Here is a 1,483-nt window from a genome sequence, read left to right on the forward strand (position 1 = left end):
ATAATATATAATAATAATAATTGTTACTAGGATACTCATGTACAAACAAATCTAAAATGTAGTGTGTTCTTCATGACTGCTTATCAGTTTTTCTGAGGTCTTTTGTCAACTAATGTAAGACTAACATACAGTAAATGTATTAGACTTAATACCCATAGCAGACGAAGACAGAGAACAGTTACAAGAAGCAGTAGTGGTTGTGGCTGGACCAGGCACTAGTTGAGTCCTCATTACCTGGCCACAGTAATGCAATCTCCTGTATTAACAAGGAAACAATATCTTATAGACCACTATAAGCGAATAGTAAAACATTAAAAATTTCAAGTAGGATCACTTTTAGTGATTAATACCTAAATATTCATTTAGCTGTACATTTGTATGCTTTATGTCAGTATAAATAAATTCAGTCCTAATATGATAATTTATCACTGAATTGATAAAATTTAAGGTTTATCTTGTCTTTAAGTGTACTAAATGATTAGAAATGTTCCTTTTTGTTTTTGATTTTTTTTGTCTTTTCACAGTTCAGTATTTCCAAAAATGTATGGAAGCCAGGCATGGTGGTGCATGCCTAAAATCCCAGCACTCAGGAGACAGAGGCAGGTGGCTCTCTATGAGATCAAGACCAGCCTGGCCTATATAGAGAATCTAGACAGTTGGGGCTACAGGGAGACCCTGTCTAAAGAAAATACAGATGTGAAAGGTCTGGGAGGGTAAGGAAGTATTTGTGGAACCAGCACGGGCTTTTATAGCTCAAGAGATTTATTTAAATGCCAGAAAGGCCTTTCAAGATGCATAAACAAACAAAGACTGAGGTTGTAGATCAATGGTAGAGAGTGGGATTGGCATGTGCAAGCCTCTGGGTCTGATTCTCAGGATCTCAGAGCATACATGCATGTGTCTGAACACACACCTAACATCTCTAGCAATAGCCAAGAGGGAGAGAGGCTGGTGTGATCAAGTGATTGGTTGCATAGGCAATCCATAGGATTGAGTCATAAGAAGAAAGCATGCTGATCTCTGCTTGTTGAGATATAGCACAAATGCAGCAGGCATGCATAAGGGCTGATTATTTCTTAAATATAAGAAATAGATTAGCTTTGCATAATTATTCATTTTCTCTCATTTTTATCTGTAGTTAAGAAGAATAGGAAGAAAAGAATAAAGAAGACGGCTTATAATCTTCGTTATGTTTAGGTTTTCACTTCTTAGAAGCCAAGCAATATTTCATTAATACTTCAAGTTAAGTTCATCGTTCACTAGTGACATCCAATGATATTTGTCTTTGCTCCTTAAGTATTTGACAGCATGTGTTCAAGTTCAAACTAAAATTGTTTTACAGGACTAAAATAAAACAAGCATGTTTTGAGGCAACACTCAAATTTCTATTTTGCTTCTTTCATGTTCATTTGGAAGGGATAACTGTCCACCATTTTCTACCTATTTCATTTTTTAAATATTTCATTATTTTATGTGTATGAGT

At 35.1% G+C, this 1,483-nt stretch overlaps 1 protein-coding gene across 1 annotated transcript in view; it reads left to right on the plus strand.

Moving 5' to 3' along the window:
- The window catches only part of LOC103743094 (cancer/testis antigen 47A-like), a 3,667-nt gene extending 2,525 nt beyond the window's left edge, over window positions 1-1,142 (plus strand). Inside the window, exon 3 of the mRNA XM_008844307.1 lies at window positions 1,139-1,142. Coding sequence (XP_008842529.1) covers window positions 1,139-1,142 — 4 coding nt within the window. The remainder of the gene's footprint in view (window positions 1-1,138) is intronic.
- Window positions 1,143-1,483: the final 341 nt, after the last annotated feature.

The sequence above is a fragment of the Nannospalax galili genome, unplaced genomic scaffold, assembly GCF_000622305.1.
Source record: "Nannospalax galili isolate Female #2095 unplaced genomic scaffold, S.galili_v1.0 scaffold311, whole genome shotgun sequence".
NCBI lineage: Eukaryota > Metazoa > Chordata > Mammalia > Rodentia > Spalacidae > Nannospalax > Nannospalax galili.